The 18,728-nt window shown below is 48.0% G+C and overlaps 8 protein-coding genes across 8 annotated transcripts; 6 read left to right on the top strand and 2 right to left on the bottom strand.

Annotated features, from left to right (window-relative positions):
• Positions 1 to 207: 207 nt before the first annotated feature.
• On the bottom strand, positions 208 to 1,392 carry CMQ_5469 (RNA polymerase 1 subunit; the record flags this gene model as incomplete). The annotated part of the gene is made up of 1 exon (XM_014313666.1): positions 208 to 1,392. The coding sequence occupies one exon, from the start codon at positions 1,390 to 1,392 to the stop codon at positions 208 to 210; it is 1,185 nt and encodes a 394-aa protein (XP_014169141.1).
• A 791-nt stretch (positions 1,393 to 2,183) lies between these two features.
• CMQ_5471 (major facilitator superfamily transporter glucose) lies at positions 2,184 to 6,242 on the top strand (the record flags this gene model as incomplete). Its single annotated transcript, XM_014313668.1, has 6 exons — positions 2,184 to 2,318; positions 2,399 to 2,459; positions 2,526 to 3,089; positions 3,160 to 3,402; positions 3,473 to 3,552; positions 4,791 to 6,242. The coding sequence occupies 6 exons, from the start codon at positions 2,184 to 2,186 to the stop codon at positions 6,240 to 6,242; spliced, it is 2,535 nt and encodes an 844-aa protein (XP_014169143.1).
• A 1,269-nt stretch (positions 6,243 to 7,511) lies between these two features.
• Positions 7,512 to 8,849, top strand: CMQ_5474 (arp2 3 complex subunit; the record flags this gene model as incomplete). Its single annotated transcript, XM_014313671.1, has 3 exons — positions 7,512 to 7,533; positions 7,627 to 8,046; positions 8,119 to 8,849. 3 exons carry the CDS (start codon positions 7,512 to 7,514, stop codon positions 8,847 to 8,849), a joined length of 1,173 nt encoding a protein of 390 aa, XP_014169146.1.
• A 705-nt stretch (positions 8,850 to 9,554) lies between these two features.
• Positions 9,555 to 10,823, top strand: CMQ_5480 (cyclin-dependent protein; the record flags this gene model as incomplete). Its single annotated transcript, XM_014313677.1, has 1 exon — positions 9,555 to 10,823. One exon carries the CDS (start codon positions 9,555 to 9,557, stop codon positions 10,821 to 10,823), a length of 1,269 nt encoding a protein of 422 aa, XP_014169152.1.
• A 420-nt stretch (positions 10,824 to 11,243) lies between these two features.
• Positions 11,244 to 11,947, bottom strand: CMQ_5478 (ADP-ribosylation factor; the record flags this gene model as incomplete). Its single annotated transcript, XM_014313675.1, has 3 exons — positions 11,244 to 11,407; positions 11,481 to 11,627; positions 11,698 to 11,947. The coding sequence occupies 3 exons, from the start codon at positions 11,945 to 11,947 to the stop codon at positions 11,244 to 11,246; spliced, it is 561 nt and encodes a 186-aa protein (XP_014169150.1).
• Positions 11,948 to 13,278: 1,331 nt separating this feature from the next.
• CMQ_5482 (mannose-6-phosphate isomerase class 1) lies at positions 13,279 to 14,235 on the top strand (the record flags this gene model as incomplete). Its single annotated transcript, XM_014313679.1, has 1 exon — positions 13,279 to 14,235. One exon carries the CDS (start codon positions 13,279 to 13,281, stop codon positions 14,233 to 14,235), a length of 957 nt encoding a protein of 318 aa, XP_014169154.1.
• A 955-nt stretch (positions 14,236 to 15,190) lies between these two features.
• CMQ_5475 (GTP cyclohydrolase) lies at positions 15,191 to 15,991 on the top strand (the record flags this gene model as incomplete). The annotated part of the gene is made up of 2 exons (XM_014313672.1): positions 15,191 to 15,886; positions 15,944 to 15,991. 2 exons carry the CDS (start codon positions 15,191 to 15,193, stop codon positions 15,989 to 15,991), a joined length of 744 nt encoding a protein of 247 aa, XP_014169147.1.
• Positions 15,992 to 16,272: 281 nt separating this feature from the next.
• On the top strand, positions 16,273 to 18,728 carry CMQ_5473 (uncharacterized protein; the record flags this gene model as incomplete). The annotated part of the gene is made up of 3 exons (XM_014313670.1): positions 16,273 to 16,535; positions 16,619 to 18,620; positions 18,690 to 18,728. 3 exons carry the CDS (start codon positions 16,273 to 16,275, stop codon positions 18,726 to 18,728), a joined length of 2,304 nt encoding a protein of 767 aa, XP_014169145.1.

Here is an 18,728-nt window from a genome sequence, read left to right as displayed (position 1 = left end):
GGGCTCCATATACTTTGACTTGCTACAGCTAGATGCTGATTGTTACAATGTAAAGCTCAACATCTACTTGACACGCAGATATGCGGGTTCATTGGGTCACGCGCTCTGAACCAAGTGCTCCGCAGCCAACCCGATATCGACGGACAAAGCTGGAAAAGCCATGCTAACTCGACGATTGGAAAACAAGGAGACGCCTTCTTTCAGCCCTTAGCTGTTTCCTGCGAGATTTTCTTTGAGAATTTCCAAGCTCCTCGTCTCATCTTCCTCCTCGTCGTCCTTCCCGAATTGCGTTATGCTAAACTCCGGTAGTCGCCTTGTCTTTCTCTTTGACTTGGCCGTCCGGTTTTTGTCCCTCTCGCTCATCATTAAGCGGCACTCATCCTCCGGCCTCAACATGGTTCCCTCGATAGCCAGATAACCGTTATCACCGGCCAATCCAACATCAAAGTCTTTTATACGGAAAGATATGCTTCCCTTCACCGGCATTCCAGTTTCGTCTGTCCAGTGCCCGGTCGTTTGGATATGTGCTGCGAGAGGCTGTTGACCTTCTTTATCTTTTTCCAACTCCCCGTTCTTGTTTTCGTCTTCTTGTTTTTCTTCGTCGCCCTCTCCTCTGTTCCCGTTGTCTGCCTTGTCCACGTGGCCATTGTCCAAAGAACCGTTGCAGTCCACATACTTCCACCCACGTGGAAGTCTTGACGCTTCGATGCTGGCATTGAACTTTTCCCAGCAATTTACACCTATCGAGCCCTCGTTCTGCAAGATCACAGTGCCTTCAAGCCACGCACCTCGGCTCGGTACAAAGAGATCGACGTCCACAGTCATCCAACCATAGCCAACTGCATACTCGTCGATAGATGTCAAGACGGCAGGTGACTGGTCGGTCGGGGGGTTGTTTGGGTCGACACACACAGATGACTCCGAAAGGTTAACGTTGTTGTATGCTAATAAATAGCCACCAAGCATAGGGGAGTAATGGTTGAGCAGGCCAGAAAGATGTTGATCAGCCACACTTGAGATTGGCCGGTCAAAGCCAACTGGGTATAGTGGTACCCATAGAGATATGGTCTGCGTAAAAAAGGGAAACCTGAATTTGGGTACTTCGGCGATTTTGCTGCCAGTCTGTACTTGCTCTTTTGTAACCTTTTCCGTAAATCCAGTCCTGGTGTTGTTTACCCCGGTTTCCTCTGTCACGACCCTCAGCGCTTCTGTGCTGAACCGCATCTTTTTGCTCTTCTTCTTTCCCTCTCCAGATCCGGTCTGGTCTGTTTTCGGGTGTTTTGCCTTCTTCCGCTCTTTGGGCGAGTTTGAGTTTCCATCATGTGGGCGCTTTTTCAGCATCGCCGGGCTTCTGGCGTCCATAGTGCGCTCGTAGGATATGACTGAGGGCATCGGGAGGTTGTTTCATCGATCAACATTTCACGATTTGCTCCGTAGTTCGTGTCATCAATGTTGAGCAAAATGACCGCCAAAATTTTTCTCGAAAACCGACGGCAGTAAAAGGCGGTATAAATCTACGATCGGCACGCACGTGATACGTTTATACTGTTCTACGGAGAAGTCGAATCTTATCTTTTGAAAGCCATGAGATTACGTACAGTTTGCACTCCTACAATCTGAATTGCGTTGTAAAGCTGTTCTGACCTTCCTTTTTGGGCATATCGATGCGATGATAAGACATTGCTTGCCACGTTAATTGAATGACATTAGGTTTAACATACTCGGTATCTGACACTGTGCCAAAATATGTACGAGATTGATCATCATTATCGGCAGGCAATTTGCCGCTTATTACCCCAAACTACAAATGAGTAGAACTTAACGACGTAAGATGCGCATTGCGATCTCTAATGCACCATTGCCTATTCAGAAGAGACTCTCCTTTAAATTCCCTCTCGCGTGATACCTGTTATCTAACAGATGCAAAGGCAATAGAGGTTGAACCTTATCGTGCGATATCCACCCACCCTTGCCAACACTGCTCGATATTTTGCATGTAAAAGGGAGTGTACCCCCCTATGTCCATTTGTTGTCTTGTCTCGCCCTGACTTGCTTCCTCCCATACAATCTATCACCCCGGTAGCCGGACTTCCACGACATATCGCGAAGGCGGACATTGGTTGTCTTTCGCTCATTTCCTTCTGTAACAAGCATTGCCATCGCAGTCTGTCTCCGCGAGCAACATGGAAGTGGAGCGCCAAGCTCCCAATGCGGTCGATGGACAAGATGAGGACCGATTGGCCAGTTTTGGTTTCAAGCAAGAACTTCGTCGTGATTGGGGACTTCTCCACAACTTCGGCGTTTCCTTCTCCATTATTGTATGTCCGCTCTGCTTTTTATGCGTTTCAAATTCGTATTGGATTATGGGCCTGGCTTGCTTCTAACATATATACTCTAGAGTGTGATTACTGGTATCACGACTCTGTTTTCTTATGGCTTGACTGTGGGAGGGCCAGGAGGTGCGCTTTATTGACCTCCCCAACCCCTTGTTTCTGGCACTTACCATGCTAACATATCGATCGCAGTAATGTCTGTTGGTTGGATCGTTGTGTCGTTTTTCACAATGGCGGTTGCCACTGCTATGGCTGAAGTTGTCTCTGCTATTCCAACAAGTGGCGGACCTTACTTTTGGGCTGCAATATTGGCGCCGCCTCGGTGGTCTGCCTTTGCTGCCTGGCTTACGGGCTGGTTCAACCTACTGGGCCAGGTAGCGGTGACCACGGGAATCTCTTTCGGTCTGGCTGGCCTTATTGCCACAGCAGTGACCGTCAAAAACACCGATTACACCCCGAAGGCGTCACATACTATCGGAATCTACGCCGCCATACTCGTCTCTCATGGCCTGGTGAATACGTTTGGAGTGCACGTGCTCAAATATCTCAACAATGTCTCAATCATTCTGCATTCTGTAGGCGTCACTGCCCTTTGCATTGCCGTCCTTGCGAAGGCCCCGATACACCAAACGGGAAAATTTGTCTTCCAGACATTTAGTGACGGAACAGGTCTTGACGGCATCGGTTGGAGCATCCGAGCCAGCCCAGCTTACGTTGCTATGTGCGGGGCCTTGCTCTCTCAATATACTCTTACAGGTCAGTTCCCGTCAAAATGATGGTGGCTTCAGAGTACACCTGCAGCTAATACAAGTATATGCGTATGCAGGTTTTGATGCATCGGCACATCTCAGTGAAGAGACCAGAAATGCTTCCTGGAGTGCTCCTATTGGGGTTGTCTCCAGTGTTGGATTCAGCGCTGTTTTCGGTTTCTTTGTGCTTATGTCTTTCCTCTTCTCAATCCAAGACTTTGAGAGCACAGTGTCTAGTACCTATGACCAGCCTATTCTTCAGATTCTCGTCGATATTTTTGGCGAGTCGGGAGCTCTTGTGCTGTTCTGCCTCATCATGAGTAAGTTGCTCATCTGGTGGAATTGGTTCCGTGCTTCCTCGTCAAGCAATATGCTAATATTTGTCTATAGTTTGTGTCTGGCACTGTGGCCTCTTTAGCATGACGAGCAATAGCCGCATGATGTTTTCCTTTGCCCGTGACGGTGGTATTGTGAGTTACTGGCCTCGTTTAGCCTTACGCGGCCCTGCCCGGTTTCTAATCAGCGACTTAGCATACCTTTTTTCACCAAGTGGATGCCCGATTCCGGTCACCAGTCAGGGCAGTCTGGCTGGCTGCGACACTCTCGTTTATTCTGGCCCTCCCTTCTCTGGGATCGTCTGTTGCCTTCTCTGCTGCTACATCCATTGCCACCATTGGACTGTACATCAGCTATGGTTTACCGATCATGATCGGTCTGATTTGGCACAGTTCTTTCGTCGCTATGAAGGGCCCGTTTAACCTTGGGATCTTCAGCCGTCCAGTGGCTTTCGTTGCGTGTGGATGGATTGCATTCATCACGGTGATCTTCTGCTTGCCCACTTCAAATCCTGTAACAAGCCAAACCCTAAACTACACGGTCGTAGCTGTGGGCATTATTGGTATATTTGCGATTGGAAGTTGGATTTTGTGGGCACACCGGTGGTTCGTGGGACCTCTGCCAGAGGCCTCAGAGGCAATGAGAATCGGCGTCGACGTAAGTGAGCCCGGTGCGTTGGAGCAGAAAGAAGCAGAAGCTATCCAAGCCGCTGTCGAGTCCGGTGGTAAAGAAAGTGGTAGCCAGTGATTACTGGAGCCCTCAAAACAGTTAGACGGTATATTGGACCTCGGTTTCATAGCCATTTCAGTTTTCTTCATTCTTTGTAGGGTTCGATGTCGATACTGCGCATGGAATGTCATTTGTCAAACCCGTTTACACCGTAGTAACAAGTGTACTCCGTATTGAGACATAATTATTCTGATATGTGATATGTATGTACGGAGTAAGATACGAAGTATTCTGTACTCCGTACTTGGCTATGCCCCACTTATGCTCGAGCGACCTTATTAACTTGCCATAACCGCCTGCCTACGGAGTTTAAAGCCTGAACTGCTTTACATCTACCCGATTTTTATCAGATTGCCATTTTTAGCCTCTGCTTTGTCGTTGTCAAGACCACTTCGATATGGCCTCGGACGGACTTCTGCGGTCGGTCTCTGTGACGACACCCTACTTCTGGCTCCTGATTACTGTGGCTACATTAGGACCACATCAATTTGGCTATCATCTTGTGAGAACACTTCTTTCTTCCGCTGTGTATCAAGTCCAAACTTACGTTGATCTCGTCCGATGTTGGGAAATCGAGCGAGCTCGATTTTGCTATCGAACTGCTCCGTGACGGAAGCTGACCGAGCTGACCGAGTAATACCAGGCGGAGCTCAATGCACCACAAGATGTTATCACCTGCCGCGACGATGATACACGACCGCCCTTACGATCCTTTTCCATACGATCTTCACACCAGTATCACGCGACCTCGGGCCTTACTCAATGTATTCCCATGAGCGAGGCTACATTTGCGACTGTGTCGTCTGTGTTCACCATCGGTGGATTGGTTGGTGCCCTAGCAGCAGGACCTCTCAGTAGCCATTACGGCCGACTTCTTCCCATGCGAATGACAGCCATTGTTTTCCTTCTTGGTTCGATATTGGAAACATTAGCTATATCAGCCCCGACTTTGGCTGTTGGTCGAGTCTTTAACGGAATCGGTGCAGGAGCTTCAACGGTCATTGTACCTCTATACATCAGCGAGATGGCACCCATTAAGTCGCGCGGTTTTTTTGGAGCATTTACACAAATAACAGTCAACATCGGCATTTTATTCACTCAAGTGCTGGGATATTTTTTCAGCCACGGAATCGCTTGGAGATGGATTCTTGGAACGGGAATTCTTGTTGCCTTTATTCACAATATTGGCCTCCTACTTTTGCCGGAAAGTCCTGCCTGGATCGCGTCCCATCGGGGCGATTTTACCCGAGCTAGGAGAATTCTTCAACGGATACGTGGCAATGACGCAAATTTGGACGACGAAGTGGCCAGTTGGCAAGTGAGTAATGGGACGATAGACTCCCAGCCTGCAGAGGAGCAGGGCTTACTAGACCACGATGCCACCGAAATCGTTGCCGCGGCTCCAAAGACGGCAGGAAGCAGCAGCAAATCTCGAGCCACAGTGGGATTTATACAGGTTCTTCGAGATCCGATTTACCGCCCTGCCATCGTTTCTGTCATAGGAGTTATGTTTGCTCAACAGACCTGCGGCATCAACTCTGTCATAATGTATTCCGTTTCACTTTTAAGGGGTATACTCCCTCTGAGCTCCGCTCTCCTCACTGTTATCATCTCTGCTGTCAACCTCATTACGACTGTATCATGTGCCCCGCTTCCCGACCGATATGGTCGTAAAACTTGCATCCTCATGTCTATCGTTGGCCAGGGCACGAGCGCACTTGCTCTAGCGCTATCCATCGTGTTTGAAGTTAAGCTTTTGTCTGCCATTTCTGTCCTTGCTTTTGTTGCCTTCTTCGCTGTTGGTCTGGGACCGGTGCCCTTCATCTTGGCATCGGAATTGGTCGGTCCTGAAGCTGTTGGTGCCACCCAATCTTGGGCATTGGGTGCGAACTACGTGGCTACTTTCCTCGTCGCTCAGTTCTTTCCACTCGTCAACACGGCGTTGAATACTTACTTTGGTGGTGCCGGCTGGGTATATTTTCTGTTTTCCACTTTTGCCGTCATGTCAGCACTATTTGTCTTCTTCTATGTTCCCGAGACGAACGGTAAGAAGGACGCTGATGAAGTATGGGGGAGAGGGAGGCATATTGACTAAGTCGGACATTTCCCTTTCCCTCTAAATTAGCGTGCTTCTCGCCCTATTATGTCACCTTAATGGGTGGCAGTGATTACGGACATTGCTGGATCCTTTATCCCTGGCTTAAAGGTTTATTTTAATGATTAGCACATTTTCTCTATAAAATTCGTGAAATTCTGGACGTCTGATATCGTCAACACTGGAAAATACGCCTAGCCTTGATAGTTTGTTCCAGGAGTCCAATGCCGGCTTTGATCCCATCGACAATGCAAACACTGCTCCCAGCCTTGAAACCGTACTCTTCTATAGCGGTTTCTCTGATAATGCAATCTAGACCGGCCATACCTGCACATCCCATTACAACACAGCCGACATTCGAATTTGCAAGAAGCCGTCTGGTGGCGTCCTTTAGTTTTTGATGAATCACGTTCTGAGATATATCGCAGTGAAAATCGCTAGCTACGAGGCCAGTAGAATAGACGCCGGCGAACTTTGAATTTCCTGAACCTGAAACTTGTCCTAAAAAGCTTTGAACACCCTTGTGAAGATGCGTTTCCCAAAACTGGCCTGTGGTGATTATGCCCCACTTAGGTTGCAAGGAGGTGTGTCGAATAGCATATGGAGGTAGGAGAGCAAGAGAAGTCAAGATGCTCGATTCAAATATCCCAAGCACAATGATATTTTCACTGATGTGCTCACGAAGCTTCGTCACCAATGGGTGGACGCTGTAGCATGCCACAAGAACACCATCGTAGTCCGTGGTATCCAGGCGGTTGCCAACTTCTGACAGGACAGCAGTGGTGCTTTTAGTTAGGCCGTCAGCATCATCGATACTTGCGGGGCTATCGGCCGACGCAGTGTATAAATTATATTCAAGAGACTACACTTTCAGCATATGTGTTGCAAACTCCATCTCACTCTCTTCCATACAAGAACCAGGAAGACTCACACTAGGTAAGCTGAGGTTCTTTAGGGTTTCCGTAATCCCGCGTGTCATCTCGTGAGACGAGTTCGGGTTTAGAACCAATATACGCATAGCCATAATTGGTTTTCTAAAAACTTTTGAAGTTGGGGGGGATTGCGACGACCTACGCGTAGTTTGACTTTGCTGTTTCACTAGACCATAGTGGGGGTTTAATGTCACGTGCTCTATATTACGATACGATACGTTACTGCGAATATACTCCGTACAATTCCACCGATGGATTTCAACGTTAGCATTCTGCATGCATCCATCATTTGCACCAACGGGTAATATCTACCATCAAAATTCGAGCATCTTGAATTATGGCGGCACCACCACCTATTGGTACGGTACAACAAAGGAACTGCACATCATGCATGGCCTTGAATTCTCTCCTTGTTTATCTCTCTAGCTGCTGATATTCTCGGAACCCCTTAGTTCTCGATGGCGGCACCGGCTTTTTGAAAGTCGGTTACGCTGCACAGAACTTCCCTGAATTTCAGTATCCCTCTATCGTTGGCCGACCGATCTTACGAACCGAAGAGAAAGGCGACAATGATCTTGTCATCAAGGATATCATGTGTGGCGATGAAGCTGCAGCTGCTCGTACCATGCTTCAAATAAGCTACCCGATGGAGAACGGCATCGTGAAAAAATGGGATGACATGCAGCACCTCTGGGACTATACGTTTTATGAGAAGATGAAGGTCGACACAAATGGACGCAAAATTCTCTTGACCGAGCCACCGATGAACCCCCTGAAGAATCGCGAGCAAATGTGTGAAGTAATGTTTGAACGTTACGGGTTCGGTGGGGTCTATGTGGCCATTCAAGCTGTGCTTGCCTTATATGCGCAGGGTGAGTACCGTTAAGACTGCCGAAACCCCTAATAATAATTTTTTCTCCTGAAAATTGACACTCTTAATCTAGGCCTTTCGTCGGGTGTGGTGGTTGACTCTGGTGATGGTGTCACACATATTGTTCCCGTGTACGAATCAGTTGTCCTAAACCATCTTACCAGGCGTCTTGATGTTGCAGGTCGAGACGTTACCCAAAACCTAATCGCTCTTCTCTTACGACGTGGATATGCTTTAAACCGAACGGCCGATTTTGAAACCGTGCGCCAGATAAAGGAGAAATTGTGCTACGTTTCCTACGATCTCGAGCTAGATAAACGTCTTAGCGAAGAGACCACTGTGTTGGTCGAAAGCTACACGTTACCGGACGGTCGAGTGATCCGCGTTGGCAGCGAGAGATTTGAGGCGCCTGAATGTCTTTTCCAGCCGCACCTGGTGGACTGTGAACAGCCTGGTATCGCAGAGTTTCTTTTTAACACGATCCAGCAAGCTGACGTTGATGTACGCTCATCCTTGTACAAGGCAATCGTGTTGTCGGGCGGAAGTAGCATGTACCCTGGCTTGCCGTCCCGGCTCGAGAAAGAGCTGAAACAACTGTGGCTGACGAGGGTTTTGGGTGGAAACCCAGAACGGCTGAGCAAATTCAAAGTGCGCATAGAAGATCCCCCTCGTCGGAGACATATGGTTTTCCTTGGTGGCGCGGTCTTGGCAAACATTATGGCAGACAAAGAGTCGATGTGGGTGACGAAGCAGGAATGGGAGGAGCAAGGTCCCCATGTGCTAGAGAAGCTTGGGCCTAGATAGTTCTTTTGTTTAATACAGCAGAGACGGACGGACACCTGGACCCGTAGCAACTGGGAGGCTAAGCGCACCCTAAAGAGAACTAGGTAAACAAATGAACTGATAAACTCCGTTATTTTATTATTATTAGGAAAGTAGCGAAGGCTTTGCACGTCTATGCTGATGAGATTAGTTGTACATACAGTACTCTATACATGAGTTAGAGTAATACTATGTTAATGGCAACTCGAAGGGGATTACGGAATACTTGCCAAGGATTTAATTTCACTCCGTATTCCGTACCTGTGTGTTTTAATTGCGGGTCTCCGATCGCTATCGGAGACTCAGTTTCCCCGGTCCCGACGTTGCGAAAGCTAACAGTTCGTGCATTTTGTTTATTTCACGTTTATTACATACTTTAACCTTTGTATATTACAGACGCTAAAAACGAGGTTTGAGGGTCTCAAATACTTGTTAGGGAAACAGATGAGCCTTACAAATCCACCATCTGGAGCTTCTGGGCCTGCATCAAGCTCAACAGCGCGTACACAAGGATTTAAACGAAGCGTCCAGGCTTCTTTCGAAGGTTAGTTGCTGCCAAATTGACTGACTTCTGGATATGTTTAAGTAGAACTAAAGCATTATTTCGCCCGCTGTGGAACTTCTTCTGAGATATCTTCCAACTAAAACTAATTGCTCTAAGACTTGACGGACCGTGGCGTCGGCCACATGGGCTATCAGAGCAGAGTCCGGGTGACTGATAAGTATCGTGTCATTGGGTTTATTAGCAGCGGCACGTATGGACGTGTGTACAAGGCTGTGGGACGCCAAGGACAGCAGGGCGAATTTGCAATAAAGAAATTCAAGCCCGACAAAGAAGGCGAGCAGATTGCTTACACTGGAATCAGCCAATCAGCAGTTCGTGAAATGGCGCTTTGCACTGAATTATCTCACACAAATGTGATTCGCCTTGTTGAAATAATTTTGGAGGACAAGTGCATATTCATGGTGTTTGAGTTCGCTGAACACGACTTACTTCAAATTATCCACCACCACACCCAGCAACCTCGACATCCAATCCCATCTACTTCGATTAAGAGTATCATGTTTCAGTTACTGAATGGCTGCCAATACCTCCACACTAATTGGGTTCTCCATCGGGATCTGAAACCAGCCAACATCATGGTCACTTCCGGCGGGCAGGTTAAAATTGGTGATCTCGGCCTTGCTCGTCTCTTCTACAAACCTTTGCATTCCCTTTTTTCGGGTGACAAGGTTGTCGTTACTATTTGGTATCGGGCTCCCGAACTCCTTCTTGGCTCACGACATTACACTCCTGCAATCGACATGTGGGCCGTTGGTTGTATTTTTGCAGAGTTGCTCTCGCTGCGGCCAATCTTTAAAGGAGAAGAAGCGAAGATGGATTCTAAGAAAACCGTTCCCTTTCAAAGAAACCAAATGCAAAAAATTGTGGACATCATGGGGCTGCCAACGAAAGAAAGATGGCCATTGCTTGTCAACATGCCAGAATACCAGCAACTTAGTACATTGCAATCGCCTCTCGGCAACCAACACCGGCATCACCACAGCCACCATCACCACGTTTCTTCCCCACTGCCGATCCAGAATACTAGCAACCTTGAGAAGTGGTACTACAGCACTATCGGCCACGGACAAACATCATCCCCGGCACACCACAATGCTATAGGAAGTACTGGGTCTGCAAGCCTTGGTGTCGAGGGCTACAAACTTCTTTCTGGATTGCTAGAGTATGACCCAGAGAAACGCTTGACGGCTGAACAAGCGTTGTCGCACCCATTCTTTTCTACCGGTGATATACTAACTAGCAACTGTTTTGAGGGGCTGAGGATGGAATATCCCAACCGGAGAGTTAGTCAAGATGACAACGACATAAGAACCAGTAGTCTTCCGGGGACGAAGAGAGGCGGACTTCCTGACGATTCCATCGTCCGAGCAAGCAAGAGGATAAAGGAATAAGACTTGTCTAGTCTACACCGAATTTGTTGATGGCGCAGGCCCAAGCGTGCTTTTTCGCGCATTTCAAATTTTTTTTTTTTTGGCTTATTGGCTTTTCCTATCAGGACTTCTCGCTTAGTTTCAGGACCAATGGGCATGCAGACGAATCCCAGTTAAAATGGTAGAATAGACGTCTCTTTAATATTAGACAAATCTCGCATTCTGGGTATTCCTATTCCATCTGAGGTATTGTAAAAAGGAGAGGGCGCGGGAGAAAAAAAACAGGCGGAATAAAAGCCTCTGACGTCAATCTGTAACGACAACTAATGATAACATGGTTTCCTAAAGAAAGAAAGAAAAAGACAAATCAGACAACACAAGGAAAGAGATTACGAGCGCATATATGTGAAGGGTAATGGTTGTACTTGACTTGAAGCAGTGTCACTTCTTCACGGGAGGAAGGGGAACTTTGACATTGTTTGATAACCAAGCCAAGCCCTCCAGGAGGCCCTCGCCGGTCGTGGCGCAGCTAGGCACCACATACCAGATTTTGTCCTTTAGTTTGGAAAGCTGAAGAGCCTCGGTCACGTCTTGTGGCTTCATTGCTGTAGAGGACGGCTAAGAGTCAGTGATCTTGAGTGAGAATAAATGATTGGGCGGAAAACGGGTAGTAACAACAATTTTCGAGGTCTTGCTTATTCGCGAATACTAAAAGTAAACTGTCCTTCATTTCGCGATCGTTGATGATGCGGTGCAGTTCTTGTCTTGCTTCGTCCATTCGTACACGGTCGGAGGAGTCGACAACAAATATCAGACCTTGTGTACCTGTAAAAGCAAAACAATTTAGCATACAGGATAGCAATAGTTATCACGACTTGAAGATGCGCGTTCTCACCACTGAAGTAATGCCTCCACAGCGGCCGTATTTTATCTTGCCCACCCACATCCCAGACATTGAACTTGACATTCTTGTATGTGACAGTTTCGACATTGAAGCCAACAGTGGGAATTGTCGTCACATCCTGGCCAAGTTTCAGTTTGTAGAGAATCGTGGTTTTGCCAGCAGCATCAAGTCCGAGCATCAACAGGCGCATCTCCTTAGACCCGAAGATCTTGCCCATCATTTTCGAGATTTGGCCACCCATCTTGCGTTCTGGTTTCGAATGCCGTAGCTAGGAAATAAGAGCTTGATTGTTGTCCATGTGCAACTTTAGTTATGATTTGTTGGTGTAGTTAATTGAAAGGGGCAGAAGTGGGTCTAGCACATTGGGATGGTTAAGTGCAAGAGTGTATAGTTGCATATGCGTATTACTGCTGTTTGGGACAGGACAAAGAAAGGAAAACTATATCTAGACAAACCACTCCGGGTTAGCAGAGATATTATCATGTACTCCGTAGTCCATCAGCTCGTTTTGTACTAGTCAGGGGCCAATTGGTAGATACGCTTTAATATGATGCTACACGTGACTCATCACAAGACCCATTTTGGTGATATTATCTTGGAGCTTCCCCACTACTCGTAAGATAAGGTACGTAGCTTTGATATTACGGAGTACTCCGTATGGATTGCCAGGCAATTCGAACCCATTTTCGTACTCCATTCAAGAAATGGCAAATTACTATTAGCTAGCTTCTGAACAAGGAAGAGCTTGCTCCATATGCAGATTCTAGTCAAGGAAGTGGTATTAAGAGATCTCCTACGGAGTACGGAGTACGGAGTACCTCTATACAATGTACTTACGTCGTACAGTAAAAAGCGCCTTTGCGATGGCGTGAAACCGCCTGCCTACTTCATACTTTGCCCCGCATTCCTGTCTGTAGCCACCGGTTCTATTTGGCTTCACCCCTCCGATCAAGCCTCTCTCTCCTTTGTTAATTTCAATCTTTTTGAGTCTTAACGGCACCTCCTTGACCACAGTAAATTCCTTTCTGCGCTTCAAAATGCGTGTTCCCCTCTTCCAACTGCAATGCGGCGTGAATTCATACGATTGGGGAAAAAAGGGAAGCGCCTCGGTCGCGGCTAAGTATGCTGCTTCAACACCAGGAACTGGCTTCAAATTGGAGTCAAATAAACCATACGCTGAGGTATGATGCGTTGTTGCCACGTCCTCCTCTTTCTTGAAGCCATTACTGCTCCTCCATTTATTCGCATTTAGGCGTCGGGGCTAGAGGGCTTATAGTTTGTACTTAAAGAACGATTTCTAACTTACTGCGTCAGTTATGGATGGGGACACACATTTCCAACCCCTCAAAAGATGTTGAAACGGGCCGTGACCTTCTGGACCTGATCCAAGACAATCAGGCATTGTTGGGTCCAACTATTGCCGCAAAATTCGGACGAAGACTTCCCTTTTTATTCAAAGTTCTCTCAATCAATAAAGCCCTCTCGATTCAAGCACATCCGAACAAGAAGTTGGCCGAGACTCTTCATGCTAGAGATCCGAGGAACTACCCCGATGACAACCACAAACCAGAGATGGCTATTGCAATCACGCCCTTTGAAGGTCTTTGTGGCTTCAGGCCGCTTGGAGAGGTTACCCATTATTTGAAGGAGGTCAAACCTTTCCGTGACCTAGTGGGCGAGGATGTGGCAGCAGCTTTTTTTGAAGCTGTCTCAGGCCACGAGACCGATGATGACCCTGCATTTGTGGAGCGCAACAAAATTGCTTTGAAAAACGCCTTCTCGTCCCTCATGTCAGCATCTCGGCCAGCGCTCGAGAGCGCCACAGCTTCACTACTAGCTTCCGTCTCGGCAGACCCCACTGGATTTGCCGGCGGTGGTGTAGATGCGACGTCTAGCGACATCATCTCGGAACTGATCAAACGTCTTTATGGCGAATTTGGAGTAGATTACGGCATTTTCAATCTATTTTTCCTCAATTATGTCACTCTAGAGCCAGGCGAAGCCCTATTTTTACAGGCGGACGATATCCATGCCTACATATCGGGAGACATTGTGGAGTGCATGGCATCTTCTGATAATGTTGTCCGCGCGGGCTTCACACCGAAATTCAAAGACGTACCTACGTTGACTTCGATGTTGACTTACAACTACGCCCCGATCGATCAGCAGAAGATGCATCCGGTGGACTACCCTTACGTCGCATTGAATCGCGCAGCCTACAGCTCGGGCTCTGAATGCATTCTTTACGATCCTCCTATACAAGAGTTCAGTGTATTGCGGACGTCCTTGAAGAGCCAGGGATCGAGGGTGACGTTTGAGCCTTTAGCTGGTCCTACTGTTGCCATTTGCACGGGCGGTAAAGGCCGTATTTCAGTGGGATCCAAAGTTGCGATTTTTTCCGAAGGGAACGTATTTTTTGTTGGTGCTACAGCAGAGGCTATTCTCGAGGCCAGTAGTTTGGAGGAGGATGAAGCCTTTGTTGTATTTCTGGCTTTCTGTGAGATGGAAGACCACAGCAACGGCAATTAAGGATGCGTACGAGGCCGTTTTCTTCCAGCTTATAGTACTCTGTCTTTCGTACCTTTCTAAAGGAGCCTGAGTGTAATCCTGCTACTGAGTATACGCGCCTGAGATATGACACTTGAATATCTGAACTAGCACCAATACTCTGTTGCCGTAAGAGTTTTTCAAGTGCACAGGTAGCTCAATCGGCTGCGAATCGCTGCAAGCAAGATACATGAACTCCTGGCAGGAAACGGCTACCGATATATGCTTACATAAGCACTTCTGCATTTTGCGATCGCTCCATACTACGGAGTATTGAACGCTAGAAAAGCTATTACTAATTCCCACATAATACGTCGTGATCTTGTGATTCTAACTCCTTTCAGTCCTCTCATCAACTTGGCTCTCTTTCTTGACGGTCGTACGTTCGGCGCCTATCCCAACGTGCTCCGATAAAACTGCCGAAATGCTAGACTCTGAGCTCCGAACCCAGCAAAGGAGAGAAGGAGACGAAGAGACGCAATGGCAGAAAAGCAATCCATTGCCTTCGTTCTACTCGCCACGTGCCACAGCAACAGACGCAAGCGCGACAGATGAGATTGAAGAGCAGTTTCTTTCACCTCAGGGCCAGGACGAAAAAATAGCCCATTCGCTACCCTTTGCCATATCAAGCGACGACGAACATCGAAGTCAAGATCAACAACCACATCACCCCTCTCTAAATGATACACACCTACCCCCACCTTCGCTACTATCGCCAACTTTCAGCCCTCCCACCACTCCGGGATCAGCGGCACTCGATGCGCAAGTTGAAATATCGCATATCTCGGACGAGCACACAATTCAGCCGCGTGGTGTTCCTGTGGACAGTAGCCTGCCGTCTGGTGGCTGCGGAACGAACAAACCCCGCCTCCTTGATACCCTGCCCCGTGTGGAGTGCATCGTGCGTGCTCGGATCCCCACAGTAACAGGGACGCAGATGTTTCTTCATTTATACACTAATAACATCGACAAGAAAGAACACTTAGCAATTGTTTTCGGGGACCACATCAGAAGTAGTAGCCTCGATGCTCCACGGACGGGAGAAACAGAAAGAGACCGAATGACCCGTGGTGCATATACGGGAGTCCTCTATCCTGGGAGGACGACCAGTGGAATTGCGGATAATTCCGACGATTCTCAAGCCCTGTCGCCAAATTTGAACACTGGGCCTCCTTTGGTCAGAGTTCACAGCGAATGCTATACGGGTGAGACTGTGTGGTCGGCCCGGTGCGACTGTGGGGAACAGCTCGATGAAGCAGCGCGGCTGATGTCGTTACCGGCAAGTGAGGCTGGTGGCATTATTATCTATCTCCGACAGGAAGGACGTGGTATAGGTCTGGGAGAGAAATTGAAGGCATACAATCTACAAGATCTTGGATCCGATACGGTTGAAGCCAACCTGTTGCTGCGACATCCGGCCGACGCACGAAGTTATGGCCTGGCAACTGCGATGCTCCTTGATTTGGGCCAGAGTGAGATTCGCCTTCTCACAAACAACCCGGAAAAAATCAGAGCGGTAGAGGGTCCCAACCGAGAGGTGGTTGTAAAGGAACGGGTACCTATGGTACCGTTATCGTGGCGGGGAGAGGGCGGTTTCCGGAGTCGCGAGGTTGATGGATATCTTAGCACAAAGGTATTCATCCACTACACGTCTTATCGAAGAGCGAGCACTAATCAAATTTCTTGCCAGATTCGAAAAATGGGCCACTTGCTCGACTCCGGTGGACTTATGACTTGAACTATATATGATATCGACTACAGAGTGCTTTTGTTGTTTATCATCTCAGCCCTGAAGTAGTATTATCAATAAAGATGCCATTACTCTGTACTCCGTACGGAGCAGACAATGAAGTTTACGTGCGGAGTACTCCGTACGGAGTACAAACATAATATGCCCCACTTCCAATTTAACCCATGGAATCCCGCAAAACTAAGGCTTCCCATGCACCGAGCAAAAATCCAAGCTCGTTCGCCTCCCTGCATACCAACTATTCCGGCAACCCATCGGCACATTTCAGTATGGGCGAAGGAGTATTGCGACTGCGTCTTCGTATACGGCGACATGGTCTCCCTGAGACTAGAATTGTTTTTGTGCTAAATATTGGTGACGATGCGACCGTGTCCAAATTCCTAGAAGAAGTCAACGGGATAATACCGCTCGAGGCAGACGACTGGGGCTTGGAAGACTACGTCGTGGAGCTACAATCTTCAAAGGGTACCAGCTTTGAGTGCCTTCACTTCCAAACGGTCGCCGACACTCTGGAGAAGGATGATGAGGTTTTGTAAGTGCTTCTTTATAGTGCTGCATCTGCGTCGATTATGCGCATGCCGTTAAACACTAATCGCTAACTTTTAAATATACCAGGATCCGACCTTTATCCCTTGAAGAAGTGAAAAAGCGGCGACTAGGCGGTCGAAGCCAGATCTCAAACGATGGAAGACATCTTCTGGACGGCGTGCCATTTGGACGACCTTTGCTAAAGCGACCGCGTCACCGACCCTCGATTCATATTTCGCCACGCAAGAAAAGAAAAGTCACTCATGCCTTTGAAGATTTGTCCGATGCTGAGCAGACTCCGCCTCTGCGCTTGGATGAACTAGACAAACATCAGGGTCTGCACAACGAAGATTTCGATGAAGATCACGATGAAGATTTCGTATCGAATAGCGACCTAGACGACGAAGGGAGCTCGGCAGATGATAGCGGTCTCGAACCTGATGAATTACAGCTGCTTCAAGAAAACCCTTCCGACGTTGGCAGCCGATGCGAGCAAGTTGAGACAATTTCGAACGGCGTAGTTGACAACGACTTTGGTGCTATGGTAGAAACGGGACTCGCTATTTCTTTTTGCGGCAAGGATAAGTATCTACTGAGACAGTGGCCTAGGGCCAACGCTGCTTCAGAGAGTCTTGTCAGTAAGAGTAGCACAAGTAATTTATGTGCCTCTAGCGACAGCGTCAGTGACGGCAGCGACGGCAGCGACGGCAACAACATGGACAATAAAAACAACCAGAGTGGAGGCAATGAGAGAGAGGACAAGCAAATTTGCGCTCAAACTAACGCCGTGAACATCACGCCGAAAGGCGGAAACCCAATGACCGTCGAGAATGTCGGGTCATACTCTGAGGCCTGTTCATCAAAGCATGCTGGCCAGCTGCCTGCTTACATGGGTTATCCCGCCGCTCAAGGCATCGCTGACCAACGTGTCCAAAAACACACTGTGGAAAGACTGGGAACTCAAAATGATTCAGCTTTGGCAGATAGCCCAGTCTGTGAAATACAGGGGAAAGCCAGGACAAAGAGAAGAAATGCTCGGAGGCGTGCCAAGCGAGCAATGGAAAGAGTTAGAGAAGCGAGTACAGCGGTCACAATGGCGGATAGAGCTGAAACAACTACGCAGGAACGGATGTTAAGACCAGTTGAATCGGACGCCGTTCAGGTATATCTTACTGGCTCAGACTCGTCTGTCGACAACTCGATTTTGAAGGCAGCACTCCCCAGCGACACACATTTACCACGGCAAGACCATGGTAGTCTTCGACTTGATGTCGATGCCAGCCATCGGATGCTGTCTGGAGCGCTTGATGTTCGAAATGTGAAAGAGGGCTCCGATAAACGGACATTCTCGACAGAGTTGTGCAATATCAGGCCTTTTGTCATGAAAACACCTGAATTGGATCTGTCGATTACTGAATTGAGCAATATGGGGGATTTCCAAGGGCTTTTCTCACATGACAGCCGGCCAAAACACTGGAGAGAACGGATTGCTTATCGTGCTGTCGAGTGCTGCGATCGTAGTGTTGATTTGAGCGAACCACCATTCCCTTTTGTACAACGATGGGGGAAATTGACTCGAGCGCAACGAGGCAGCGGTATGCAATTGACCAGTAACGAAAAAGAGCCTGCAGAACCCGACGGCTTCGATGAACTTAAGTCGATTGGAGCGGAGAACGGACAGGGAAAGTCAGGACTGCATGATGTCGATCCCTCTTGCCGGGTTGCCATACAGCCACCACCCAAGGAAGATATTCTTGAAAGAAAGATCGACTTTCCACGGCTGCCTTCTGATACATCAAAGCTACGACAACTATCTCCTGGCGAGATATCTACCGGCATGGTCATTACTTGGAAGCGGTGGGCACTTTCCAAGAAAACGAATTGGCAGCCACAAGTTGTGGATGTTACTGCTCTTGTCATAGACATAAGAAACGAGGCCACCATTCTCGAAGTTCTTCTCTCACAACAGGATCGAAAGTTTGAGGAAGAAGAGAAGGTTTATGATGAGGAGACTGGCCAGCGATTGTATGATCGGTTTGAAGTGCCTGAAGCTGATGATGGGGAGGAGCGCGCAAGTATTGATGAGGGGGTAAGGGAAATTTACTTTAGTGAGCTCAATGAGCCACGCATTTTGCAACAATCATTTCCTTGCAAATAGATGCAAATGAGGAATGATCACACTATTGCACAGGCATAG

Source organism: Grosmannia clavigera (genome assembly GCF_000143105.1).
Source record: "Grosmannia clavigera kw1407 unplaced genomic scaffold GCSC_67, whole genome shotgun sequence".
Lineage (NCBI taxonomy): Eukaryota > Fungi > Ascomycota > Sordariomycetes > Ophiostomatales > Ophiostomataceae > Leptographium > Leptographium clavigerum.
This window is presented reverse-complemented; position numbering and strand designations above follow the sequence as displayed.